A 26560-nucleotide genomic window follows, 5' to 3' on the forward strand; every position below is an offset into this window, starting at 1 on the left:
TTCTATTACACTGATATTGCCTTGTGTTACACTGAGATGGCCTTGTGTTACACTGACATGGCCTTGTGTTACACTGACATGGCCTTGTGTTACACTGACATGGCCTTGTGTTACACTGACATGGCCTTGTGTTACACTGACATGGCCTTGTGTTACACTGACAAAGCCTTGTGTTACACTGACATGGCCTTGTGTTACACTGAGATGGCCTTGTGTTACACTGACATGGCCTTGTGTTACACTGACATGGCCTTGTGTTACACTGAGATGAGCTTGTGTTACACTGACATAGCCTTGTGTTTCACTGACATGGCCTTGTGTTACACTGACATGGCCTTGTGTTACACTGAGAAAGCCTTGTGTTACACTGAGATGAGCTTGTGTTTCACTGACATGACCTTCTATTACACTAAAAGTCTATTCGCTACTGTGACATAGCTTTGCGTTAAACTGTCATGGAATATTGTTTAATTGACGTTGCCTTTAATTATAATGAATTGAATATACTTTTAATATGTCTTGTGTCACGTGTTAAGTATGTGTGTTTTAGGATGACGTGTAGTATTGTGCATGTGTGTGCAGAAAACAAAGGCTTGTTGCAGTCATGAAACTAGAATTTATCTCTTAGGTTAATGTTGATGCCATGGCAATCCCGATCTCAGAACGGACGTTACAGGGGATTTGTTGTGTGGACTAAACATTATCTTTCAAATCGTTATTTTGTTCCTTACTATAAAACCAGTATAAACCAGATATGAAGTAATATAAAAAAGACGATCGCGTGACAAATGCGTGTAATATCTACAGTGACATGAATAAACAAATTATTTTGTGATTGATCTGTCCGTGTCAAAGAAATCTTTGTGAGCCGACAATAAGCAGATGTTGCTTATATTTAAAGTTTGATTATAGCCTGTGTAATGTTGTTTACATGTGTATGTTTATAAGGCCCCTGTGTAGTGTTGTTTATATGTGTATGTTTATAAGGCCCCGTGTTGTGTTGTTTATATGTGTATGTTTATAAGGCCCCGTGTTGTGTTGTTTATATGTGTATGTTTATAAGGCCCCGTGTTGTGTTGTTTATATGTGTATGTTTATAAGGCCCCGTGTTGTGTTGTTTATATGTGTATGTTTATAAGGCCCCGTGTTGTGTTGTTTATATGTGTAGGTTTATAAGGCCTCGTGTAGTGTTGTTTATATGTGTATGTTTATAAGGCCCCGTGTTGTGTTGTTTATATGTGTAGGTTTATAAGGCCCCGTGTAGTGTTGTTTATATGTGTATGTTTATAAGGCCCCGTTTAGTGTTGTTTATATGTGTATGTTTATAAGGCCCCGTGTAGTGTTGTTTATATGTGTAGGTTTATAAGGCCCCCTGTAGTGTTGTTTATATGTGTAGGTTTATAAGGCCCCTGTGTAGTGTTGTTTATCTGTGTATGTTTATAAGGCCCCCTGTAGTGTTTTTTATATGTGTAGTTTTATAAGGCCCCTGTGTAGTGTTGTTTATATGTGTACGTTTATAAGGCCCCGTGTAGTGTTGTTTATACGTGTATGTTTATAAGGTCCTGTGTAGTGTTGTTTATATGTGTACGTTTATAAGGCCCCGTGTTGTGTTGTTGTGTTGTTTAAGGCCCCGTGTAGTGTTGTTTATACGTGTATGTTTATAAGGCCCCTGTGTAGTGTTGTTTATATGTGTAGGTTTATAAGGTCCCGTGTAGTGTTGTTTATATGTGTATGTTTATAAGGCCCCGTGTTGTGTTGTTTATATGTGTATGTTTATAAGGCCCCGTGTAGTGTTGTTTATATGTGTATGTTTATAAGGCCCCGTGTAGTGTTGTTTATATGTGTAGGTTTATAAGGCCCCCTGTAGTGTTGTTTATATGTGTAGGTTTATAAGGCCCCTGTGTAGTGTTGTTTATCTGTGTATGTTTATAAGGCCCCCTGTAGTGTTTTTTATATGTGTAGTTTTATAAGGCCCCTGTGTAGTGTTGTTTATATGTGTACGTTTTTATAAAGTCCCGTGTAGTGTTGTTTATATGTGTATGTTTATAAGGTCCTGTGTAGTGTTGTTTATATGTGTACGTTTATAAGGCCCCGTGTAGTGTTGTTTATATGTGTATGTTTATAAGGCCCCGTGTAGTGTTGTTTATATGTGTATGTTTATAAGGCCCCTGTGTAGTGTTGTTTATATGTGTATGTTTATAAGGCCCCGTGTTGTGTTGTTTATATGTGTAGGTTTATAAGGCCCCGTGTAGTGTTGTTTATATGTGTATGTTTATAAGGCCCCGTGCTGTGTTGTTTATATGTGTAGGTTTATAAGGCCCCGTTTTGTGTTGTTTTTATGTGTAGGTTTATAAGGCCCCTGTGTAGTGTTGTTTATATGTGTACATTTTTAAAGTCCCTTGTAGTGTTGTTTATATGTGTAGGTTTATAAGGTCCCGTGTAGTGTTGTTTATATGTATACGTTTTTAAAGTCCCGTGTAGTGTTGTTTATATGTGTATGTTTATAAGGCCCCCTGTAGTGTTGTTTATATGTGTATGTTTATAAGGCCCCTATGTAGTGTTGTTTATATGTGTATGTTTATAAGACCCCTGTGTAGTGTTGTTTATATGTGTAGGTTTATAAGGTCCCGTGTAGTGTTGTTTATATGTGTAGGTTTATAATGCTCCGTCATAAAATATTTGTGTAGAGGAATGTTGTCTCGGGTTATGATGTGTTTCTGTTGTGCACACGACGTCTGACCTTTTGCCATTGTACTAGCATCGGCTCACCGGAAACGAAAGCAGATTTTTTTTTTCATTCTGTCTTGCTACGCAAATGATGTACGCTGCCAAACTACACATACATACGCATTTATAAACGAAAGAAACCAGTTTAGAAATTCCGTAAGGTTTTTACAATAATCGACTGCTCGATCCGATGATATACACCTACCCGCGGAAGGTTGTATTCGAACTTCACTGTTTCAGGGCCAAACCACTGATATGACGAGCCATGGATAACACTGTGGGGCATTTAGCTCTGGTGATCGTAGCTCTGCTGGGGCCGCGTCTGTGTATCGCACAGGAATATGCAGGTAATGACGCACTTATCTCATTTTACGTGCAAAATATTGTTTATTTGTCTTGGTCACTCCCAGTCAAAGAGTTGTTAGACTCGAGCATGCGTGGAGTAAATTTTGTAGGTAGTATGGAGGACCAGGGACGTGAGTGTATGAAAATGATATACATGACTGCGTCCCTATGTGGGAGGGGCCACAATGGGAGATTTGAATCACTTTGTGCCGCAAGCAGTGCGCAAATTTGCTTGTCGTGATAATACAGTGTATTAACTCCAAAGCTCGGGATCACAACATCCGGGGCCTGTATAAATGTTTCATGCAATCGGTAAAAATAGCTTGTATGTATACTATAACTATTTATAGGGATTGGGGAAATACCAAAGTCACCTGTGCTTGGCCAAAAACAGTTCAATATTTAATTAGGTAATGATCACATATAGTTTACCCACCAGGAAAGCATGTCTGAAAACCAGGCTAAACTCAACACAACACAAGACCGACGGTCGATTGGTTTTATTTAATGAACAATCAAATATCTCTTTTGAAAAGTGAAATTGACCCGTTCCTATTTTGGCAATACCAACACAGCGGCTAAAATTGTTTTTTTAAAGTGGATACTTGACTTACGATTTCGAGTTAGCATACGTATATATGTATCTGAAAGATGTCACATGAGGGCAAATTAAACACGTGCCAACGGCGATTTCATTGGATACCAATCAATATATACCTGCCTTATTTGAGCTGTGTGGCGGGGGAATCCGCATGTATTGTTTCGCATTCACAGGGAGCGAAAGATGTGTAAATTTAGTCTGATCTGTACAATAGGGAGCTCATAGAACATGTAAATAAGGGATCCGTCGTTTAACCTCTTATTTCACTCTCATTTTAGGTCACCCGAGACAAAATCTCACGGTGACCTATTGCGATCACTTTCATCCGGCGTCACGCGTCCGTTAACAATTTAACATTTTGAAAACGCCTTCCCTGGCCTAAGATGAACAGCAATGGTGAATTATACAGTCCTCACCCCACAGGGGCCTGAGGGATGGGGCCAAAAGGGGTGAAATTGATCTGGATTTCAAAAATTTTCTTCTTTAGGATCAGATATGATAGAATCTTCAGGTGCTTTACCAAAGTTGTGAATTTTATGGCCCCAGGGTCTCACAGTTCCCCTTTGGGAGGGGGTAAAGTTTATCATAGTTTATATAGGAAAACTATTTTTCAACATAATTTGTTTAATTTCCATTGGAAATATTTCACTTGGTTAGAATTAGGAATGAAGGATGATGACTTGATGGTATGCCCATGTTGATCCTTACTGACCTCAAAGGGGCTGATGGGCGGCGCCAGTAGGGGTCAAATGGACTTAAATTTCAGAAATCTTCTCAACACCCAGGTATGGTAGAATCAAATGCTCTGTATGAATTGAGGCATCTTCAGGAACTTTAATTACCAAAATGAGTCTCACATTTCTACCACGGGAGAAAGCTTTTTTTTAACTTCGCTGTAATTTTCATAGAAAAATGGCATTTTAGTATAACGTTGGTTATTTCACACTGGAAATAACTTTATAAGAATTATCAATATAGGATGATAGTTTTGTTGTTATGCATGTTTTCACGCTGGCTTATTGTATTCAGTGTCACAATTTCTGCCTCGTGACACTTGATAAATACCCTTTAACATTTATATTCAATATTGCTTATCCCAGGTGAACGTCAAGGCTGTTAAGCATCTTGTTTTATAACCACTGAACCTATGAAACCTATTCCAAATATTTCAAACCATGAAAGCATATATCGTTAATTAAATCACTGACTTATATTCTTTAAAAAAAAATGCCAGAAAATATAATATGTTTAAAATTGTAAATCAAAGGCACGTGCATCTATTTTTTAAGAGGATATAAACACTACAGAGTGTAAATTGTACAAACAAATGAAATTAAGTCATTTTACACTTGCCTCTGTCCTCAATTAAATATCACCAGCCTTAATGATAGAGGAATGCCTTTACTAATAAAAAGTAAACAGTATATCTCTATAGTTTCCCACTGCGTTCGACAACAATGGCGGTCCGTGCATGTCATGAAATTAGAGTAATTAATTAAAAATCTTACTTCCTGAGTTTTATTTGTTATCGATTAGAATTTATTATCTGTTATTTAAAATCCACATTTTCACTCCAAAATAATCCGGAAAACTTTGAAAGCAATAACAATGACCTTTTTCTACTCCACCGCAATTTATACAAACTGTATTGAATAACAAATGATCTCTGGCTTGGCACATGTGATCTATCATTTAAATATTGCTGTACATTACTTCACGAGATATATATCTCTACATTTCTTACTATATTTCTCAACACACATGACGGTTGAAAAAAAGGGCTTATGTTTGACTCGAAAGATGACTTAACGTTTGAAACTCATTTTATACACATATTTAAATAACACCTGTGTTATCTAGTGTCCTTGAGTGACATACTACTACGTCAGAGCGTCGATAAATTGACGTCAACAACTTGCCACTATACATACATTGCGAGCCAAGATGACGTCAAACATTTACACGGAAAACCTCGTGTTTTGCATTTTTTGTAAAAGTAATCGTTCACTTAATGAAAGGATTATCAAATCAGTTCCACTTCATATGAGAATGCATGTCTCGTCCCAAAGTTTTCATTTTTGCTCGCTAGATACTCACTTATGCCAAGAAAAAAGGTTCTTAGAGACATCTCACGTGAGAGGGAATTTGTATACAACATTAGATATATTCTAGAAATAAAGTACATCATCCTCTGTCTACAACGAAAGGACGAAAGTAGGTTACGCTCGAGTTTTTCGACCAATTCACTTTGGAACAAGCATTTTCATTGGCCATTTTATGTCGTCTCACCAAAACATCTTATTGTAATGTCATTTTTGATTGGCCAATGCGGTGCCGTGAGAAAATATTAAAGGGAAACGATATTGCAATCATAATAATTTTTTTTTCATATAATTGATCCATAAAAACAAAACAAAACAAACAAAAAAAGAATATTCTTTGCATTCGCGATTTCGTGAGAGAATCCCCCGTTTTTGTGTAATAACAATTACATAAGTTAAAAAAAACGTGTCCAACGCTGAAACAACGTCAGAGTATAAACAATTTAGAGTCCGATACAACATGTCCCTACCTTTCAAACGTTGACGTCAATGGAATAGACAGACAATCGGAACTTTAAATATTGTAGTCTTAACCGAACTTGCTGAGTAATGTAAACCTTGTTGACGTCATATCCATGGAAAACAGATATAAACAATAACACGTATTTTTGTCATTTCAGTGCCTCAGCCATGTTTCTTTCACAAAACTGTAAATAGCACAGCCGAAAATGAACTACAAGGTAGGTAATCGATTAAACAAATAAATAAATTAATTAATCAATAAACTTGGCTTGTGTACTTCTATAGTATGAATGAGACGATTCATAACCATGATACTTTATCAAGTTTGCAGTAAAAGCTTGTTTATCAGTGTGAAAAAGATAAGTCCAATCCATGTTTATTTTTGTTTTGTTTGTTTGTTTGTTTGTTTTTAATTACTTATGCTATCAGGTATATGAATGCCACGTGACAGCAGAGAGGTATGTTCCACAGGAGACCGGTGAAATGCATAAAGTTAACTGACAACGTTCAAAATTTTACTTGCTTTAAGTGATTATCATTTACAATTGCGATGACAGAATGAAGGTATTATTACCAACGGCAAAAACGATGATGTTGACGATGATATCATATATGTCGTCAGATTGAAGATAACTACAATAGTGAGTTTACGGTACATGCTTTCATTTAGATGACGATATTCTATGTCATGAATACGATGATAAAATGGTGAAAGACTTATTACCTAAGACGATATTTAATGTACGATGACTTAGAAATGCTAAATGTAACGACAGAATGATGTTATTTACGATAAGAAATTCACAACATTTTAGATGATATTGTAAATTTCCGATGAAATAAAAGATAATTACGTTAATAGAATTATGATGTTTCATAACAATGACCGAGAGATGACGACGCTTAAAAATCGATGACACAGTGTAGTTGAGAACGATGACAAAGCGAGGATACTTACTTACGATGAAAAACGACGAGGCTCAGTTACAGCTGCAAACAATGATACTTAATTTCGACGACAAATTATCATATTAGGGAAATGGGAGTCTGGGAATTTCAAAATTATTTTGTTCTAACTTGAGATATTGTGAAGTCTGTCGTTTCGCCCAATAAAAGTTTACAAACTTAGTGATATGACAAATGATGCTGCAAGTTTTAAAGAGTAAATTAAAGAGGAGATTGTGTGTAAATTGTAAGCAATATTTTGTTTATTTTCTTTTATCAAGGAAGGTCGTGACCAAAGACAGACATAAACTACAGGTGATCGAGGTCGAATCACGTTCGTGCGTGTGTGTTTGTTTCCAAGTTAACTAAATCCTGATATAGAGTCATGACACTGCACGAAGTTGTCACGGTTTATTTAAAGTTACTGGCAATTATCTGAAGTATGTCAGGGTTATTGATAAATAAACACACTTAACTTTTCACTATAAAAAACCTCATTTTCTTTAATGTGTATTTAGATGTAATATATCACTATAATACTTTCCATCTCTGTTTTGAATTTTAAGTAATTTTATTGCTTTTCTCAATCTGTAGGTATGACTTTAAAAGACTGTGTGGTGGAAGATGGCGATATGAGTAGTAAGTGTATGAAATTTACTGTAATCAATAAGTGTATTTGTGATCTTAATCATTTGTCAACATCAGAGTGTAATTGTAAACATTAACATTTTTTCGACATTAATGCATTTATCAATTTATCAACATCAGTCTATATGCCAACATCCATATGTTAGTCAACGATTGTACAAAGACACACAAGTGAATGGAACCCTTTAATATAGAATCAGAGTTGTATACAGCAGAGCTAAGTAATCAATTAAACTGCACCATTCAGCTGTTTCGTCCTTCTAGGACTCGTCAGTGATGCTGCATCATACAGCTGTTTCGTCCTTCTAGGACTCGTCAGTGATACTGCATCATACACCATCACCTTCAGCGTTTGTTTCCCACCCACCATCACCTTCACCGTTTGTTTTCCACCAACCATCCCCTTCAGCGTTTGTTTTCCACCAACCATCCCCTTCAGCGTTTGTTTCCCACCCACCATCACCTTCAGCGTTTGTTTCACACCCACCACCACCTTCATTGTTTGTTTCCCACCCACCATCACCTTCATTGTTTGTTTCACACCCACCATCACCTTCAGCGTTTGTTTCCCACCCACCATCACCTTCATTGTTTGTTTCACACCCACCATCACCTTCATTGTTTGTTTCCCACCCACCATCACCTTCATTGTTTGTTTCACACCCAACATCACCTTCAGCGTTTGTTTCCCACCCACCATCACCTTCAGCGTTTGTTTCCCACCCACCATCCCCTTCAGCGTTTGTTTCCCACCCACCATCACCTTCAGCGTTTGTTTCCCACCCACCACCACCTTCAGCGTTTGTTTCCCACCCACCATCACCTTCAGCGTTTGTTTCCCACCAACCATCACCTTCACCGTTTGTTTTCCACCAACCATCCCCTTCAGCGTTTGTTTCCCACCCACCATCACCTTCAGCGTTTGTTTCCCACCCACCATCACCTTCAGCGTTTGTTTCCCACACACCATCACCTTCAGCATTTGTTTCCCACCCACCATCACCTTCAGCGTTTGTTTCCCACCCACCATCACCTTCAGCGTTTGTTTCACACCCACCATCACCTTCAGCGTTTGTTTCCCACACACCATCACCTTCAGCGTTTGTTTCCCACCCACCATCACCTTCAGCGTTTGTTTCACACCCACCATCACCTTCATTGTTTGTTTCCCACCCACCATCCCCTTCAGCGTTTGTTTCCCACCCACCATCACCTTCAGCGTTTGTTTCCCACACACCATCACCTTCAGCGTTTGTTTCCCACCCACCATCACCTTCAGCGTTTGTTTCCCACCCACCATCACCTTCAGCGTTTGTTTCCCACACACCATCACCTTCAGCGTTTGTTTCCCACCCACCATCACCTTCAGCGTTTGTTTCCCACCCACCATCACCTTCAGCGTTTGTTTCCCACCCACCATCACCTTCAGCGTTTGCTTCACACCCACCATCACCTTCATTGTTTGTTTCCCACCCACCATCACCTTCAGCGTTTGTTTCCCACCCACCACCACCTTCAGCGTTTGTTTCCCACCCACCATCACCTTCAGCGTTTGTTTCACACACACCATCACCTTCAGCGTTTGTTTCACACACACCATCACCTTCAGCGTTTGTTTCCCACCCACCATCACCTTCAGCGTTTGTTTCCCACACACCATCACCTTCAGCGTTTGTTTCCCACCCACCATCACCTTCAGCGTTTGTTTCCCACCCACCATCACCTTCAGCGTTTGTTTCCCACCCACCATCACCTTCAGCGTTTGCTTCACACCCACCATCACCTTCATTGTTTGTTTCCCACCCACCATCACCTTCAGCGTTTGTTTCCCACCCACCACCACCTTCAGCGTTTGTTTCCCACCCACCATCACCTTCAGCGTTTGTTTCACACACACCATCACCTTCAGCGTTTGTTTCACACACACCATCACCTTCAGCGTTTGTTTCACACACACCATCACCTTCAGCGTTTGTTTCACACCCACCATCACCTTCAGCGTTTGTTTCCCACCCACCATCACCTTCAGCGTTTGTTTCCCACCCACCATCACCTTCATTGTTTGTTTCCCACACACCATCACCTTCAGCGTTTGTTTCCCACCCACCACCACCTTCAGCGTTTGTTTCCCACCCACCATCACCTTCAGCGTTTGTTTCCCACCCACCACCACCTTCAGCGTTTGTTTCACACCCACCATCACCTTCAGCGTTTGTTTCCCACCCACCATCACCTTCATTGTTTGTTTCACACACACCATCACCTTCAGCGTTTGTTTCCCACCCACCATCACCTTCAGCGTTTGTTTCCCACCCACCATCCCCTTCAGCCTTCAGCGTTTGTTTCCCACCCACCATCACCTTCAGCGTTTGTTTCCCACCCACCACCACCTTCAGCGTTTGTTTCCCACCCACCATCACCTTCAGCGTTTGTTTCCCACCCACCATCACCTTCAGCGTTTGTTTCCCACCCACCACCACCTTCAGCGTTTTTCCCCCCACACACCATCCCCAATATCCTTTCTTGTCTTTCACATAAACGTTTACAAACGTTAATTCTCCGCCAGTTACTTTTGCAGTTTTTTTTATTTGATTGAACCGATATGTTGTATTTTTCCGTCAGCTCTATTCATTGTGTATATGTTGCATGATTTCTTTGAACCCCTCGCCTTAGTTCATCCACTTGTTTATAGTATTGGGTTACTTTCTTCTTCAACTTATAGGCGTGGCATTAAATTTCTTGTGTATTTTACCCATAGTGTCGTTGCTTCAGATACACATGCGAGAACTTATATTTACAGTTAAATGTAAATAGCCCGTTATACACTTAACTTTAAACTTGTATTTCAAATTATTTTTTATAATAACTGTATCACGTGTTTTATTTCTATACGAATGCTTTATCATTTCACTAGATACGTCTTTCTGTGTGACTGCACCAGGCCCCAACGGCTCCACAAGGCATGCGGTACGGCACGACTGCTTGTGTGGTGGGAAATGGGAAACGATACGAAAAGTCAGCCATCTTGACTGTGATAGCAGTATCTGTGAGTACATTGTTGCAAATAAACGAAATAAACAATTTTAGTCGACCATTTTTTTTCGGGGGGGGGGGGGGGGGGAGGGGGGAGGGGAATCGTGGCCTCCGTCTCCCTTCTGCCGTTCACTCTTAAACAATTATTCGCCATTGCTGTGTTGGTTGGAAGACGACATCCTTGACTTTGACAAGACTGATAATTGTTATCGCAATTGTTTAAAAGCAGCTGGACGGTTTGTGAAATTCCAGATGTAGATTGTATATGGGATTTTCGTATTGCCCAAATGGCCGACAATTTAGAAGATCAGAGTTTGACCTAATGCATTATTATCAGATACGTTTTGTTTTCACTATTTCTTGAGAAGTATTGCGACAAAATTATCTTTACTCAATATTTTTTTGTATACATTTTGCAGGCTGTAAGACCAAAATCTGGCATTGTCGTAATGGCGGAAAGCTAACATGCATTCACAACCTGATCCACCAATGTAGTTGTGCCTACCGTGAGTGTTTGATAAACCTTTAGATATTGTTGTTTTCATTTCGATTTCATTTTTTGTTTGTTTAGATAGCTATATAAGATTGTACAAAAGACGCACGAGTGAATAACCCTATTTTATTACACATTTAGAGCTAGAGACAACAGAGCCAGTTAATGAGGTAAAATGCTGTTTTGTCATTCTAGGATTAATTCCAACTGTTCCAATATGACTTAAAATTATAAGACATTGTTTGCTCTCGAACACCTGGTTATGATATATATCTATTTGTTATAGACTTTGTGTCGGAACTGGTATTTACGTATACTGAAACTTGTTGATATACATGAAAACTTTTTTATCATTGTATCTTAACCACCTAAGAACATAATAAGACCGACATTTTATTTTCTAAATTGTCCTAATATTTTCTAATTTAAAAAGAAATCAAAGATACCAGGTACTTATATATAGATTTGAGATAATCGATTGTTTCAAAGGACATTTGTACAAGATTATAATTCTCATCAATTAATTCTTTGTTTTCAGCTTTCCATGGTGATCGGTGTCAGTATGTTAAAGTAAGTGTTTAATCTTGCCCTTCAATGTTGCATTTCAAATGAAATAACCTGTATTTTACTAAGTAAAATGAATTTCATGAATGTTTCGTCAAGACTTTGTAATCATATCAATAAAATCAGTATGGATTCTAGAAATATTTAAAATCATAAACAAATATCTAAAATCGCCCTGAAGTAAATACCATCCCCGAAACCGCCTTTCTGAAGAACATCTGAAGGCGTCCGTCCTCTGGCATTAACCTTTCGCTTGAAACAACTACTCAATAATCAAAAAGACAAGCGTGCTAAATATAGACATATAGAATGGTGGTGCGAGGGTTATACCTAATTGCATGGTCAGAGGCTAAGTATGTTGAAATCTTAAAAATAGATTTTGTCCAATGACCACGGGACACAGAATCGTGATATTTGGCTAGTAGCATGCTGGGATGAAGAACTACCAAATTTATTAGAATTAATTACCTTGACACACTTTAAAGAAGCTGGGGTCAAATGTCTCCAACTTGTGTTTTTAACTTCTCAGTTAGTGAGTGACCTTGATCCAGTTTCATTGTGTTAAGAACTTGAAACTTCTTTTTAATTACCAGTATACTCTGGGTCTTGGTAACTGTATAGTAGTATAATTGAGAGTTGCAGTTTTAATTTACAGAATTGACTAACCTGACGAAGTCTTGCTAAGCTACAGAACAGAGTGATTCAGACCTATTGAACCTCTTCTTTGAGGTATCCACCGGCTACTATAAAATCAAATCTAAAACCAAGCAATCAAACACACTCATCTCTATTGTTCTATTATTTCTCTAAACTTTTTTTATTCCGTTCTTAGAGCAGATTCAGAAGATCACCATTCGCAAATTTGATTTGTTGGGGGCATGCTATAATTTCTGTAAAAACTTTTAAACCAGTATTTATTCCTTTTGGTTATATTCGTCATCAATTTTTCACAGGTGACAAGAGAGTGTTCGCCAAATGTATCGACACCCGGCTTGCAGAGCTGTGAAAGCAGCGGGGAATCAAAGACCATGTGTCTGTATACTGTCAACCAGAACCAGTTACAATGTGGATTACCGGTCTCAGAATCGGGTAAGGTTCCGAATTTATTTTCAGTATCGTCGAACACACATAATGTAAATTGAAGCTTCTACTCTGCTGTCCTACGATTTTTCATACAGTTAATATTAAGAATGCAATATAAATATATTCTTGTGAATATGAAAATCTCGACAATTCTGTACACAATGTTCAGTAAATTAGTGTGTTGGTCAATGTGCGTGATCTGCCGCTCCCTGTGCGTTGCAGTTTGTGTTTTACAGGAAGCTGAGAAATCAGTCCGCGATATTGTGCTTCTAACTGCCTTGGTGACATGCGGCGGGTCTCTCATACATTATTCTGTAAGAAATAAACCCGCTACTGCAATTAAAGAATTAAAAAAACCAACACACACACACACACAGTAGTTAGGTATACATATATATATATATCATATATTTGATCTATTTCAAGAATAAATAAATTTTCAATTGCTGTCATTAAATCCTTATCAATACCTGACAAATACCTTTATAGATGTGAGCAACCTGGCTGCATGTTCCATGATATATGATAGAGGAGTGCTTACGGAAAATAACGAAGTTAACTCCGTTACGGAAATACCCGATCAAGATTCGTTTTGGTCAAACTGGTCGCCATGGTCAGTCTGTCAGATGCCTGATAATGCTCAGTCAAAGGGGCCATGTAAGTGTAGGAAAGGGGAGTGTGAGGACGGAAGTTGTACAGGATTTGGAATAGAGGTGACAAATTGTACAGGTAAAACTTCTCCAAATAATACATATATGTAGTGTCACTACAAAGGTAAATTTGTCTAACATACAGATAAATTGTGAGATAACAAGATCTAAAATTCCACTTAAATCTCTGTTTACATCAATAAAACTTTTTTTTCCTGTATTTGTAATCTCAATTGGCTTCATTATGCTTAATCACATTAAAACGCTTACTAAAATGACATATCGATGCTATTTAAGTATGCATGTAAATATTTCGAATTCTCGGTCACTTCTCTGTACTTTACTGAATACTATATATGTATAAATCTATGATTGTATAAGTGCAAATTTGCATAATGCTTGCATGTGAGGTAATCAAAAAGGAGTTAAACTGTTGCTTTTCTCAGAGCACGGGCACTGGACCCCGTGGACACCGTGGTCAGCATGCTCAACTACCCGTGGAAGAACGGGCGAAAGAACTCGGTATAGATTTTGCAGTAATCCTTCTCCAAAATATGACGGAAAGCCATGTGAAGGACCGGACAATCAGAAAGAGGCGTGTTCCCAGGATCATCAAGGTAATAACGGATCGGACATTCGTGCGGACGAACATACAGATGTCCATATAATACTATATACGGACGTTCTGACATAGCATAGGGGGCTGTATCTATATTACGAGGGACTGTGTCTATATCACAGGGGGACTGTGTCTATACCACAGGGGACTGTGTCAATATCACGAGGGACTGTGTCTATATCACATGGGACTGTGTCTACATCACAGGGGACTGTATCTACATCACAGGGGACTGTGTCTACATCACACGGGACTGTGTTTACATCACGGGGACTGTATCTATACCACAGGGGACTGTGTCTACATCACTGTGTCTACATCACAGGGGACTGTGTCTACATCACACGGGACTGTGTCTACATCACGGGGGACTGTGTCTACATCACGGGGGACTGTGTCTACATCACAGGGGACTGTGTCTACATCACGGGGGACTGTGTCTACATCACGGGGGACTGTTTATTACAGGGTTCTGTCTCTATGTCACACAGGACTGTATATTACAGGGTTCTGTATCTATGTCACAGGGGACTGTATATTACAGGGTTCTGTATCTATGTCACACAGGACTGTATATTACAGGGTTCTGTATCTATGTCACAGGGGACTGTATATTACAGGGTTCTGTATCTATGTCACACAGGACTGTATATTACAGGGTTCTGTATCTATGTCACAGGGGACTGTATATTACAGGGTTCTGTCTCTATGTCACACAGGACTGTATATTACAGGGTTCTGTCTCTATGTCACACAGGACTGTATATTACAGGGTTCTGTATCTATGTCACACAGGACTGTATATTACAGGGTTCTGTATCTATGTCACACAGGACTGTATATTACAGGGTTCTGTATCTATGTCACAGGGGACTGTATATTACAGGGTTCTGTATCTATGTCACACAGGACTGTATATTACAGGGTTCTGTATCTATGTCACAGGGGACTGTATATTACAGGGTTCTGTCTCTATGTCACACAGGACTGTATATTACAGGGTTCTGTATCTATGTCACACAGGACTGTATATTACAGGGTTCTGTATCTATGTCACACAGGACTGTATATTACAGGGTTCTGTATCTATGTCACAGGGGACTGTATATTACAGGGTTCTGTATCTATGTCACAGGGTTCTGTATCTATGTCACACAGGACTGTATATTACAGGGTTCTGTATCTATGTCACAGGGGACTGTATATTACAGGGTTCTGTATCTATGTCACACAGGACTGTATATTACAGGGTTCTGTATCTATGTCACACACAGGGGACTGTATATTACAGGGTTCTGTATCTATGTCACACAGGACTGTATATTACAGGGTTCTGTATCTATGTCACACAGGACTGTATATTACAGGGTTTTGTCTTTATGTCACACAGGACTGTATATTACAGGGTTCTGTCTCTATGTCACACAGGACTGTATATTACAGGGTTCTGTATCTATGTCACACAGGACTGTATATTACAGGGTTCTGTATCTATGTCACAGGGGACTGTATATTACAGGGTTCTGTATCTATGTCACACAGGACTGTATATTACAGGGTTCTGTATCTATGTCACACAGGACTGTATATTACAGGTTTCTGTATCTATGTCACAGGGGAATGTATATTACAGGGTTCTGTATCTATGTCACACAGGACTGTATATTACAGGGTTCTGTATCTATGTCACAGGGGACTGTATATTACAGGGTTCTGTATCTATGTCACAGCGGACTGTATATTACAGGGTTCTGTATCTATGTCACACAGGACTGTATATTACAGGGTTCTGTATCTATGTCACAGGGGACTGTATATTACAGGGTTCTGTATCTATGACACACAGGACTGTATATTACAGGGTTCTGTATCTATGTCACAGGGGACTGTATATTACAGGGTTCTGTATCTATGTCACACAGGACTGTATATTACAGGGTTCTGTATCTATGTCACAGGGGACTGTATATTACAGGGTTCTGTATCTATGTCACACAGGACTGTATATTACAGGGTTCTGTATCTATGTCACACAGGACTGTATATTACAGGGTTTTGTCTTTATGTCACACAGGACTGTATATTACAGGGTTCTGTATCTATGTCACACAGGACTGTATATTACAGGGTTCTGTATCTATGTCACAGGGGACTGTATATTACAGGGTTCTGTATCTATGTCACAGGGGACTGTATATTACAGGGTTCTGTATCTATGTCACACAAGACTGTATATTACAGGGTTCTGTATCTATGTCACACAGGACTGTATATTACAGGGTTTTGTCTTTATGTCACACAGGACTGTATATTACAGGGTTCTGTCTCTATGTCACACAGGACTGTATATTACAGGGTTCTGTATCTATGTCACACAGGACTGTATATTACAGGGTTCTGTATCTATGTCACAGGGGACTGTATATTACAGGGTTCTGTATCTATGTCACAGGGGACTGTATATTACAGGGTTCTGTATCTATGTCACACAGGACTGTATATTACAGGGTTCTGTATCTATGTCACACAGGACTGTATATTACAGGTTTCTGTATCTATGTCACAGGGGAATGTATATTACAGGGTTCTGTATCTATGTCACACAGGACTGTATATTACAGGGTTCTGTATCTATGTCACAGGGGACTGTATATTACAGGGTTCTGTATCTATGTCACAGCGGACTGTATATTACAGGGTTCTGTATCTATGTCACACAGGACTGTATATTACAGGGTTCTGTATCTATGTCACAGGGGACTGTATATTACAGGGTTCTGTATCTATGACACACAGGACTGTATATTACAGGGTTCTGTCTCTATGTCACACAGGACTGTATATTACAGGGTTCTGTATCTATGTCACACAGGACTGTATATTACAGGGTTCTGTATCTATGTCACAGGGGACTGTATATTACAGGGTTCTGTATCTATGTCACAGGGGACTGTATATTACAGGGTTCTGTATCTATGTCACACAGGACTGTATATTACAGGGTTCTGTATCTATGTCACACAGGACTGTATATTACAGGGTTTTGTCTTTATGTCACACAGGACTGTATATTACAGGGTTCTGTCTCTATGTCACAGGGGACTGTATATTACAGGGTTCTATATCTATGTCACACAGGACTGTATATTACAGGGTTCTGTATCTATGTCACAGGGGACTGTATATTACAGGGTTCTGTCTCTATGTCACACCGGACTGTATATTACAGGGTTCTGTATCTATGTCACACAGGACTGTATATTACAGGGTTCTGTATCTATGTCACACAGGACTGTATATTACAGGGTTCTGTATCTATGTCACAGAGGACTGTATATTACAGGGTTCTGTGTCTATGTCACACAGGACTGTATATTACAGGGTTCTGTGTCTATGTCACACAGGACTGTATATTACAGGGTTCTGTATCTATGTCACAGGGGAATGTATATTACAGGGTTCTGTATCTATGTCACACAGGACTGTATATTACAGGGTTCTGTCTCTATGTCACACAGGACTGTATATTACAGGGTTCTGTCTCTATGTCACAGGGGACTGTATATTACAGGGTTCTGTATCTACGTCACACAGGACTGTATATTACAGGGTTCTGTCTCTATGTCACAGGGGACTGTATATTACAGGGTTCTGTATCTATGTCACAGGGGACTGTATATTACAGGGTTCTGTATCTATGTCACACAGGACTGTATATTACAGGGTTCTGTATCTATGTCACACACGGGACTGTATATTACAGGGTTCTGTCTCTATGTCACAGGGGACTGTATATTACAGGGTTCTGTATCTATGTCACAGGGGACTGTATATTACAGGGTTCTGTATCTATGTCACACAGGACTGTATATTACAGGGTTCTGTATCTATGTCACACAGGACTGTATATTACAGGGTTCTGTATCTATGTCACACAGGACTGTATATTACAGGGTTCTGTATCTATGTCACAGAGGACTGTATATTACAGGGTTCTGTATCTATGTCACACAGGACTGTATATTACAGGGTTCTGTCTCTATGTCACACAGGACTGTATATTACAGGGTTCTGTCTCTATGTCACAGGGGACTGTATATTACAGGGTTCTGTATCTATGTCACAGGGGACTGTATATTACAGGGTTCTGTCTGTATGTCACACAGGACTGTATATTACAGGGTTCTGTATCTATGTCACAGGGGACTGTATATTACAGGGTTCTGCCTCTATGTCACACAGGACTGTATATTACAGGGTTCTGTATCTATGTCACAGGGGACTGTATATTACAGGGTTCTGTCTCTATGTCACAGGGGACTGTATATTACAGGGTTCTGTATCTGCATAAAATTGAAACTGTAATAATAGAACATCTAAAACCCAATATAATTTTCTACTTAGTGATACAGCACAGTTATTAGCTACTATTTATAATCCTGTTGGTTTGTGTTAGCTATATTTAGCTTCAACCTATATACGGAAATACATGTACTACAAACACAGAAACAACTTCAAAAGTGGCAACTGAGTCACTAGTAAAGGTCATCCTTTTTAACTGTTTGGCTGCATGTACAGGAGCCAGAAATACATAGCGAGCTTAGCGAAGAAGGGACAAAAATGCCCGGAAATCAACGAATATAATATGTTGTGCGTATATTTCCAGCATCCGGACCAAACTTGCAGATGACCAATTTTTCTTCCTGGGCCAACATGACGTTTGAGGACGAAGTGCCAGGATGGCTGAAAGTGCGTACCAAGCTTGTATGCCAGTCTCATGAGAGCGAACTGAAGAATATCAAGGCAGGAGAAGTAGCCGAGTCATGTTATTTGCTGAAGGTTTCAGTAGAACACTGTCACGAAAATGACTGTGTCCCTCTTAAGGGCCTCCGTAAACTTATAAACAAGTCTTTCATACCGGAAAACTAAAAATAGACTTTGAGAAACCAAAATCAATGCATTTTTTTTTTTTAACAAAATTGGTGTCTCTTAATGAGGCTACATTGTTCGTACTTAGAACTGAAGCTGGAAATGACGTCATGCCACTACTACGTGCAACCAGTGTTGTTTGGAAAACTTAACCCAAATAGTATAATACTTCATCGTGTATACGTGTATATAGCTGTGATAACATCGCTTTAAAAGACAACAAGAACATGGAATGGCAGTTTTCTGTTTAACCTTCAAGCAAGGCTGCAGACAACAGAAGAGATGATAAAATAAGACACCTGTTTTATCATCAAAGCTCATCAATATCACTCTGGGTCGGGTTTCACGAAAATTCTTAAGTTCGTTCTCGTGCTCAAATTTGAGAACAGCCAATCAGAAATGAAGTTATATGATCTAACGTCATTTCTGATTGGTTATTCTCAAATTTGAGCACGTGAACATACTTAAGAATATTCGTGAAACCCGACCCTGACATTTATCTTTAAATAATCGATGATTATTGACACATTTGCCATACAATTTGTAAATAGAAATCTGATATACCACCAATAGATGATGAACCGTTTTTGCGGTTTTCCAAATAGTTTTGAAAAACTTCTTTATTCAAAGACTTATTTTTCTTCTGGTATTGGGCAATCTGAAATATTACAATATATGCAGTCCATTTTATTTTCCTCGTTGTATCAAATGACTATTTGATAACAGCATTGATATATCTGTATGCTGATACTTCAATTGCAAAATATAACCTTTTTTTGTCTTTCTCTCTCTTTCATAACTACCCCCTTAAGTTCGTTATTGCCGCTTTGCATTGGCATGAAGTAAAATTTTGGTTGACTGCATGTTTTTATGTTCAAATAAATTGTGGTGTTCATATCTGCATTGCGAATTTGTGACGTCAGCAATTATTAGATGTGTTACCATTCCAAAAAATGAATAATGAAAATTTATCACAAGTGTTTCCAATAGTATCCTAGTTATGTGGTAAACGGAATTTATCGTGAATTTCATTTGAGACTTGTAAAACAAATCCCGTTTTTCACTCTAAATTGCCAGAGGCTTGGTAAAATAAAAAAAAATAGTTCATAAACCTGGTAGGAAAAGTAATTTCAGATTCCTTTTTTCAGCACGTGTGGTTCTGTTCGTCTAATACCACAATATTGTAAATGATGTGTCTACCATTTGTTAAAATATTCAATAAATCAGTCTGATAAAAATGTGTTGCTAAAGCACCTGTTATTTATATCAAAACTTTTTTGAAGGGTAATGCGTCAATTTCCACATCCCTAACATCCATTTGCTAAATCTAGTACCATGGTACGTGTTGTCACACTGACGGTCACGTGACCAAACGCATACGCGTATCGTCCATTTTAAACATTGGAACGTGAATGTATACGACTTTATTGTGATGTGTGACGTCATAGGTTCATGTAAATAAATACATAGAAATTCTTTATAATGTCCATGTTTTCGTTTAACGTTTTCCATCATTGCCAACGTGTATTAATGTTCTCATTGTGAAATGTTCAACAATCTCGTCCTGTATACCCAATGTTAAATGTGCTAACTAATTGAATTAAAATTGTTTAAACTTTTTTTTCTTATTCATTTGTTTTTGTTTACTCATTCCGTTATACTGACAACCTTTCAAGGTGTCGTTTGACAATGGATTTAGTTTAAACATATTTTATTGCAGAAAGAAAGCAAATGGATTGGGCACAAGTTACAAGTACACTCTTTCCTTTAAAAAAAAACAACACACACACACACACATACATTAGAGAGAGAGAAGAGAGAAAGAGAGATAGAGAGAGAGAGAGAGAGGTGGTGGGGAGACAGAGAGATAGAGAGAGAGAGAGAGGGGGGAGAGAGAGAGAGAGAGGAAGAGGGAGAGAGAGGGAGAGAGATAGAGAGAGAGAGAGAAACAAAGAGAGAGAGAGAGAGCTCAGTATTTATGTGTACAAATACGATTCATAATACTAGAAATTGTTGTTAACAATTTGGCGGGCTTTTCACTTCTTTGGCGACAAGTTGACCGGAAGTTGACATTTATCCTGATAACGATATATGAGAAAGGTTCCTTGTTTGTTAGTCTCTACAACATATCCGAAGATGAACTTTGAATCTTGAAACGTTAAGGAGATATAACTACTTAATAACGAAGAAATACACTTTTTAAAGGTTCAAACATATTTGACCCCTGTGACCTTGAATGTCCGTCAAGGTTATTCATATTTGCAAGCCTTATAATGTAATATCTGATGATCAATATATCCCCAATATTAGTTCTCTAGCCCTTGTGAGACTTGACAAGAAGATTGTTGAACACTGGTACCCTAATTTGTATATTTGAACTTTGACCCCTTTGGGAAACCGGAAGTCGACATTTTGAGGGAAGTTTTCCTTATGAAAATCACTAGGAAGTCTCCACAGAAGGTTTATAATCAATTTTCATCATTGTATGCCTTCTCGAAATTGAGAAACTTTCATTTAACGATTTTTAGTTAATTGACATCTGTGACCTTGAAAGTGGGTCAAGGTCATTTATATTGTCAAACTTTGTTGTCGGTTACATATCCTTCTTGCACATGAAATATCAAGCCTCTAGGCCTTCTAGAACTTGAGAAGAAGTTTTTCAAAGATTGGTACCCTTAATAGCATTTTTCAACTTTGACCCCCTACCGCAAACCGGAAGTTGAATTTGAGGTACGTTTCTCTTATATCATTCGACAGGAAATGTCCACAGAATATTTATGTTCAAAGTTGAAGACTTTGGGCAGCTTAACAAAGGAGAGATTACCATTTAACGATTTTTACAAAATTGACCCCTGTGACCTTGAAAGTAGGTCAAGCTCATTTATGTTAACAAACTTGATAGATAATTGATCAGACATCTTACACATGAAATATCAAGACTCAAGGCTTTGCAGAACTTGAGAAGAAGTTTGTCAAAGTTTGTAACTTAAAATAACACTTTTTAACTTTGATTCCTACCGAACACCGGAAGTTGACCTTTGATCCCAGTTTTTTTCTTGTGAAAAGTGTTTTCTTATTAATTTACATGATATGATCGAAACTGAGGTCACTAGCTGAAACAGTTCTTGAGTTACTGCATTTTAGGTAAAATCGGAAATGACGTCATGGCGGCCATTTTGTTTTTCCGATGAATTTGAATATGTCACTAAATGATAGAAGATATCTGGGGAAATCTTTTTAGTAACAATTTGATAAAATATAGCCCATCAATATTGTTCTAGAACGAGTTTTTCCTATTTGTCGGCATTTTTAAAAGATCAAAGGAAATTTTCAAAATGGCGTACAGCGGAAATGGTAAACGTTTCAGAAGAACTGAAAACACTGAATTCATCGGAAGGATGTTCTGCATCGATCTGAAGAAGAAAATTTCAAGAAAATTCAAAATTGAAAAAACAGAAAAAAAATTGTTAAATTTTGAAAACTTTACCCAACAGCGAGCTTTTTTATTCGACATATTCTCTGATAACATATCATGACAAAAATTTAGATAAGGAAATTCTCTAAAAATAATATAATTGCACAAATTCTGTATAATCAACGGTATTCGAGATATTGCCGTTTTTAAGTTTTAAACTTATGACGTCATGGCGGCCATATTGGATTTTTGACCTACTTAAAAAAACGGCATCGACAAGTTCATATACGTATCTACATATAGGTGAATAGATTGTATATCTATATATTTCAATTTAAAAGATTACGAACCCACATGGTGTTATGTATTTTATAGAACAGCTGAAGTTTGCGTCGAATACGTCGTTGAGACAGTTTCCCAGCCAGTTTTAAAAACAGAGCGATTCCCTGCTACTGCATGAATGTAAACCAGTCACTGCTTTGAGCTTAAAGTTTTTTTCAAGTTCGTTAACATCAACAAAAGCACGTCCGTCCCATACTTTACAACAGTATTCCAGAAGAGGGAGTATATATAGGTGAGAAATATTCTATTTCAACTTTTGCGATTGAAAATAAATTTTCACTTTCGAAGTATTCCTTTTTGCTTATTAACACTTTTAGAAATGTTATGAATATGATAAATCCATTTACAGTTTGCACCCAGGAAAATACCAAATAGATGTTTGTGATATTCACTAAAATCAATATCGTTATATCATATTAACACCCAGCAGCTCTACATTTGTGTTTGAGATCAGTAAAGCCTCAGTTTTAGTGGGATTAGATTAACTTCACAAGATCTCTTTTAGCAATAGTTTCAAGTGCCACAGCAGAAAGAGAAGAGACTGTTAGGGAAGTATCGTCTGCAAATAGACGTGAGAGGATGTCAAGGTTCTCCGTTATATCATTAATGTACAAGGGGAAAAAGAAGAGGACCTAGGAAAGAACCTTAGGGGACATCAGCATTAGTTGTTTTAGTACTAGAAAATATCGATTTCGCACGTAATGAGAATTCCATAATTTTCCAATTTGTGTTCAAGACCTGCATGCCAAACTCGATCAAAAGCCTTAGAAACATCGCAAAAGACGAGACATGCATGATTTCCATTTTCGAGATTGTTACATATATTGTGATAAATTTTAATTAACTGATGAACTGTAGAGTTATCTGGCTGAAATCCGGATTGGTACCTGCATAACAAGGAGAAATCAAGTAAATGATTTTGGAGATATTGGGTAACAACTTTCTCAAAAAAAAAAAAAAAACAAAAAAACAACTTTTCCTACTGTGCTTAATAGGGCTATTGGTCTTGGACACTCTTTATCGCCTTTCTTAAAGGTAGGGTATTTTTTCCCCAGGAATTCGGATACATTCCTAGGTCAGGCGACTTTCTAAATATGATAAAAAGCGGAGCTGAGACAGAATGAGCAGTGTTTTAGGCAATTTGTGGCTAATTTTGTCAGGCCCACCTGCTTTATCTAGAGATTAGAGAAAGTCAACAATATCTTATTGACAATGGATAGCAATATGTAACACAATTTTACAAAAGTGCAATTCTTCAAGAACCACGGATCTGGATATGTAATATGAACATTTATATATATATATATAAATGATAATGAAAATCGGAATTTCGGAACAACACAATATACATTTTACTCGTCTGTTTTTTCTCCCTGAAAGTCAGAATTAAAATGTTTCTAGTATTACGATAGATGATAGCGGAAACCAAGCAAACAACCAGAACAACACGTATACAAATTACAACACATACGTACACATTCAAAAGTAAAGTAGAAAGGGTGCTTTCGTGTTTGTTACAGCTGAAGGACAACGTGATCTAAATCGTCCATTTTTTGTCCGAAATGTTTCGCTTGTACAATTACAGTATTAAATGTTTCACATTGTAGAAGTGTTATACTTCCTCGCGCTATAGACCCTTATCCTGTTTTGATTTATTAACACAGATGCATGTAAAAATAAGCTTGAAAGTACCTAACGCCCTCGATCTAAGAGTGTGCAACTTGAACTGGCGACATTCACCTCGATATTTTGATGAACTCGCCTAATTGCGGTTTAAGGTAGGACGGTAACCATACATTTGACGGCGGTGATAAATAACGTTTATACGTGTTTTCGTGGGTTTGTGGTTCATCGGTTCAAATAATCTTTTCTCTGCTTACCACGTCAACAGAAGAGAAATATTGTACATAACAAGCTATACTTCTCCGTGCATTAGAGCAATGTATTGAAGCGTAAAGCGATGCGAATTATTAATGGATCGTACAAAAGTCTTTTACGTATGTCTAGAACGTTGTAAAATGAAGTGTTTCAATATTTAAATTATTTGAGATCAGAATACTGTTTTTAAGCAAGTCAAAAGAGGTAGAAAGTTTGATGGAAACAATGGTAAGGTGTAAAAGATCGTTCGAAGGTCTTACCCTGGTTTGGGATACTATTATATACACAACAACCGCTGGTTTACTAAACGACTAATACCTATAATACCCTACAACCTACAAATCGGACCTGCATACAAAGAACTAGTCTCTATTGGTTATACAGAACGTGGTGCTACCTGTGCCAAGTGTTTTAATACCTTGTGTATGTTCACGTGCGTGGTGCTACCTGTGTCAAATATTCTAATTCCTTGTGTATGTTCACGTGCGTGGTGCTACCTGTGCCAAGTGCTCTAATCCCGTGTATGTCCACGTTTGTCGTACTACCTGTCCCAAGTATATGCTAACACGAAAAAGAAACGCCGGGTACACTAAATATACTACAAATGATTTATTGCTTGGCCTAGAATAATGACACTCGGTCAGGTTGATGTGTTGTTCGCGGTCACTAGGTACACGTGTTTAAAATCACACAATACCTGACCTCCGCGCTCCGTGCGAGGCACGTGCTAAAATACAAGAATCCCGTGCAGGGGAAGGTCATTGAGTTCGCCAATGGAAATTTTCAGTCTATTTGATACTGTTCAAGTATTCGGATTGATTTTTCAAAGTTTGATTCGAATTTAAGCAATTTACATCCATGCCACGATTCACGGAAGTCCAGAGGGGACAGGCTATAGGAATGCTTTTGCAGGGTCAGGGCCAACTTCAGGTTGCTGCACATTTTGGTGTGCATATTCGGACAATTCAACGTCTTGTCCAACGAGTGCGAGTGACGGGGAGGGTCATCGACCGACCGCGAAGTGGACGTCCGCGCGTCACGACACCACATCAGGATCGGTTTATAAGACTTTCTCACTTACGTAATCGCCATCTCACAGCTACCGAAACTGCAAATAACACTATAGGCAGTCATAACCGCCATATCCATCCTGATACGGTTCGAAACCGATTACGCGTCAATGGCCAAAGAGCCCGACATCCCTATGTTGGTCTGCCCCTAACTCCTGCGCGTCGCCAACGCCGATTGGCTTGGTTACAAGCACACTCGCCCAGAAATTTTCCTATGAGGCAACGGAGACGGGTATTCTTCACTGACGAATCCCGGTTCACTCTCTACCGTTCGGACGGGCGACGTCGTGTATATCGACGTCGAGGGGAACGTTACACCGACGCGTGCGTCGCTGAGCGGGATAGGTTTGGCGGTGGTTCAGTATGTGTTTGGGGCGGTATCTCCTATAGGTTTTAATCACCCCTGATCGTGATTGACGGTAATTTAACCGGCGTAAGGTATAGAGACGAAATCCTTCGCCGAGTTGCCGTGCCATGTGTGCAAGCACGGAACCTGATATTCCAGCAAGACAATGCCCGGCCCCATGTCGCTAGAGTTTGTCAGCAATTTCTTGCCAACAATAACGTAATCCCAATCGATTGGCCAGCATTCAGTCCAGATTGGTCTCCAATTGAGCATTTGTGGGACGAATTGGATAGGAGAGTTAGGAGACG

The 26560-nt window shown here is 38.6% G+C and overlaps 1 protein-coding gene across 3 annotated transcripts in view; it reads left to right on the forward strand.

Annotated features, from left to right (window-relative positions):
• Nucleotides 1-20829, forward strand: part of LOC132554504 (SCO-spondin-like) — a 37283-nt gene extending 16454 nt beyond the window's left edge. Inside the window, exons 1-11 of one of the 3 annotated variants that reach the window (XM_060218815.1) lie at nt 2797-2883; nt 2968-3074; nt 6396-6455; nt 7777-7821; nt 10745-10876; nt 11283-11369; nt 11895-11926; nt 12874-13009; nt 13493-13732; nt 14100-14270; nt 18939-20829. In XM_060218815.1, coding sequence (XP_060074798.1) covers nt 2993-3074; nt 6396-6455; nt 7777-7821; nt 10745-10876; nt 11283-11369; nt 11895-11926; nt 12874-13009; nt 13493-13732; nt 14100-14270; nt 18939-19201 — 1248 coding nt within the window. In that variant the 5' untranslated portion in view covers nt 2797-2883; nt 2968-2992 and the 3' untranslated portion in view covers nt 19202-20829. Of the gene's footprint in view, nt 1-2796; nt 3075-6395; nt 6456-7776; nt 7822-10744; nt 10877-11282; nt 11370-11894; nt 11927-12873; nt 13010-13492; nt 13733-14099; nt 14271-18938 lie in introns of those variants that run through there. The other 2 variants (XM_060218814.1, XM_060218813.1) reach the window with 2 other exon arrangements.
• Nucleotides 20830-26560: the final 5731 nt, after the last annotated feature.

This window comes from Ylistrum balloti, unplaced genomic scaffold (assembly GCF_031769215.1).
Source record: "Ylistrum balloti isolate Yb309-2 unplaced genomic scaffold, AGI_CSIRO_Ybal_v1 Utg370416, whole genome shotgun sequence".
In the NCBI taxonomy this organism is placed as follows: domain Eukaryota; kingdom Metazoa; phylum Mollusca; class Bivalvia; order Pectinida; family Pectinidae; genus Ylistrum; species Ylistrum balloti.